Below are 3437 nucleotides of genomic sequence, written 5' to 3' on the forward strand. Positions count from 1 at the left end.
GCCACTGCACTCCAGCCTGGGCGACAGAGCGAGACTCCATCTCAAAAAACAAAACAAAAAATAAATTAAAAAGCCAGGCATAATGGGTGTGCCCCTGTAGTTCCAGCTACTTGGGAGGCTGAGGTCACATTGAGTCATGATTGTGCCACTGCACTCCAGCCTGGGTGTCAGAGTGAGATCCTGTCTCAAAAAAAAAAAAAAAAAAAGGAAGAAAAAAAGAAAGCTGCAAATCAGGAGAAAGATTACGAGGTGATGACGCTAATGAGTATGAGAGGTCTACTAAAAATCCAGCTGGCAGGAGTAGAGTCTGGATACAGAGTACAATACTATACATATAATAGGTACTAAATGGATATCTGGTGACTGATTTGGCAAGAAAAAACAAATTTATTATTTTTTTTCTAATTTATTCCCAAACCTCTCTTGTACAAGGTTCTTACACCTTGATTCTAAATCATACCTTAGAAGGAGGTGGTACAGGCTTAGGAACCAGGTTCTTATAGACACTTGGAACCATGGATGACAGTTTGTTCCCATTTGCATGGTGAGATCCTGGTGAGGTGAATGCAGCAGAGAAGGCAGCAGCAGGATCCTCTTTGGAAACTTTTTTGATAACTAGCATCTTGGAGGGTTGCTTGGCACTAGGTGGGTTTTCTGTGAAGTACAATAGCGGAGAGACAAAAGAATATAAAACCTGTTGTGTAACATGAAGCACAGTTTATACAAAGGCCTTAGTCAACAAAACAACTGACAGTTGAGACAGAGGCATTAAACATTCCCTGGTATGCACTTAATACTCTCAAAAGTGAGATTACTCAGGAACTGTACAAAAAAATGCAGCATACGAGGAACTTGATACTAAATCTATAAATCAGCCAGAAAGTCCAAAAGATGTTAGCAGTCCTTCAGGGGCACAATATGTCTGATATACTGTGTGATCAGTCAAGCATGAACCAAACAAGAATAAATCCAAGGGCCACGCACTGTGGCTCACGCCTATAATCCCAACACTTGGAGGTGGTGAGGTGGCCAGATCACTTGAGTCCAGGAGTTCAAGACCAGCGTGGGTTGGCAAACCCTGTGGCAAAACCCCATCTTTACAAAAAATACAAACATTAGCCAGGCATGGTGGCACACACCTGTGGTCCCAGCTACTTAGGAGGCTGAGGCAGGAGAACCCAGGAGGTCGAGGCTGCAGCGAGCCATGGCTGTGCTACTGCACTCCAGCCTGAATGACAGAGTGAGACCCTAACTCAAAAAAACAAAAACAAAACAAAACAAACAAACAAACAGAAAAACACCTAAGAGTAGCAGCTCCTGTCAGCATGAGAATAGAGAGAGATGAGGTAATCAGGGATTGGAGTCTGCCATGAAACTCTCTGATGAGGCAAACTGGAGCAAAGGTATACACCATTAGCAAAGAGGAGAAGGTAGAGTGATCAATCTTAATCCTACAATACTGGATTCTAAACCCATCATTTAGATAAGTTAAAGACTTCCCATGTTCATGGCTATGAACATGTCTAATGAAGGAACCAGGAGAGTTCAATTTGTAAATGCCAAAGATCCCAATGCTACAGATTAGGTTTGGTTTGAAATACAGATTCCTATCGCACCACTGCACTCTAGCCAGGGTGACAGAGTGAGATTCTGTCTCCAAAACAAAACAAAAAACCACAAACATATACACACACACACGGATGTTTAAACATACATATATAGGAATGTTTAAGAATATATTGTTATGGGCCGGGTGCGGTGGCTCATGCCTTAATCCCAGCACTTTGGGAGGCTGAGGCAGGTGAATCATGAGTTCAAGATATCGAGACCATCTTGGCCAACATGGTGAAATCCCGTCTCTACTAAAAATACAAAAATTAGCCGGACATGGTGGCGTGTGCCTGTTAATTCCAGCTACTTAGGAGGCTGAGGCAGGAGAATCGCTTGAATCTGGGAGGCAGAGGTTGCAGTGAGCTGAGATTGCGCCATTGCATTCCAGCCTGGCAACTAAGACTCCATCTCAAAAATAAAAAAAATAAAAAAGTGAATTAGCAATGTTAATTAAAAGTTACTTTTTATGAATGTTTTCTACTTAAAATCTGCTTCCTTGTTGGTCACGGTGGCTCACACCTGTAATCCTAGCACTTTGGGAGGCCAAGGCGGGTGAATCACTTGAGGCCAGGAATTCGAGACAAGCCTGACCAACATGGTAAAACCCTGTCTGGACTAAAAATACAAAAATTAGCCAGGCATGGTGTAGTCCCAGCTATGAAGGTGGGGGCTGCAGTGAGCTGAGATCACGCCACTGCACTACAGCCTGGGCAACGGAATGAGACTGTCTCAAATGAACAAAGAAACAAACACCCAAACACCACCACCAAAACAACTGCTTCCAAATTCAGGGTTCTATAAGCTCTCAGTTGTATTATGATTCCACTACCATGGTAACATTTCAATGGTGTTTGGGGGTTGGGGGGCAGAGTAACCTGCTACAGTAGAATGCTAGTTACCATGGGCAAATGCATGAGATGAGAAACAAGAGATAAAAAGAGATAAGGAATCTCTGCTCCTCTCCCTGCTAAGAAAAAAATTTTAAGTTGTGCCTTTAAAATGGCAAAATCTACCTACCCCATACTCCAGAAGGTGTCCCAATAGGTCTGCATGGCTGATTCTGTTTGCGAGCTTCTGGATTCAAGGAGGGCTAGGAAAAAAGGGATATGAATGGTTGATACAGAAAGCTGATTCCATTTTGGTACTTTTCACAAAGTAGCCATCACCATGGAACCTATCAAATAACCTATCAAATAATTACATATTAGCAGCACTTACTAATTTGACACTGTATTCAGAATTATAACAAACAGAAAATGTCAAAATGCAAAATCAGTAAGTATTATGTTAATCTGAGTTTCTCCTGAGTTTCATTTCCTTTGATATAAGGCATTTCATTTATTTTAAATAGACTAAATGTGCAAATTCCCACTTTCCTATAGGATATGTATGCCAAACAAGGAGGCACTGAAAGTTAGATGAACAAGAATGTGGATCATTTTCCTCAGATTAAAGGAGGACAATCTGGTCAGTGAAATGTATAGTATTCACTGCATTTCTAAGATGGGTGTAGGGCAGGGGCAGACTATATGCCAAGGACTGTGCCAGAAATACAATAAAGAGCCCCTGTCTTCACACAGGTCACAGTTTCGCTATAAAAACTTGTAGACGGGCTGGGGGCGGTGGCTCAAGCCTGTAATCCCAGCACTTTGGGGGGCCGAGATGGGTGGATCACGAGGTCAGGAGATCGAGACCATCCTGGCTAACACCGTGAAACCCCGTCTCTACCAAAAAATACAAAAAAAACTAGCTGGGCGAGGTGGCGGGCGCCTGTAATCCCAGCTACTTGGGAGGCTGAGGCAGGAGAATGGCGTAAACCCGGGAGG

The 3437-nt window shown here is 42.9% G+C and overlaps 1 protein-coding gene across 1 annotated transcript in view; it reads right to left on the reverse strand.

The window, feature by feature from the left end:
* GPBP1L1 (GC-rich promoter binding protein 1-like 1) overlaps positions 1-3437 on the reverse strand; it is a 67152-nt gene that overhangs the window by 15289 nt on the left and 48426 nt on the right. Inside the window, exons 6-7 of the mRNA XM_011946549.1 lie at positions 2629-2701; positions 461-654 (exon numbers count right to left, since the gene is read on the reverse strand). Of these exons, the coding sequence (XP_011801939.1) occupies positions 461-654; positions 2629-2701 (267 nt within the window). The remainder of the gene's footprint in view (positions 1-460; positions 655-2628; positions 2702-3437) is intronic.

Source organism: Colobus angolensis, unplaced genomic scaffold, assembly GCF_000951035.1.
Source record: "Colobus angolensis palliatus isolate OR3802 unplaced genomic scaffold, Cang.pa_1.0 Scaffold106, whole genome shotgun sequence".
NCBI lineage: Eukaryota > Metazoa > Chordata > Mammalia > Primates > Cercopithecidae > Colobus > Colobus angolensis.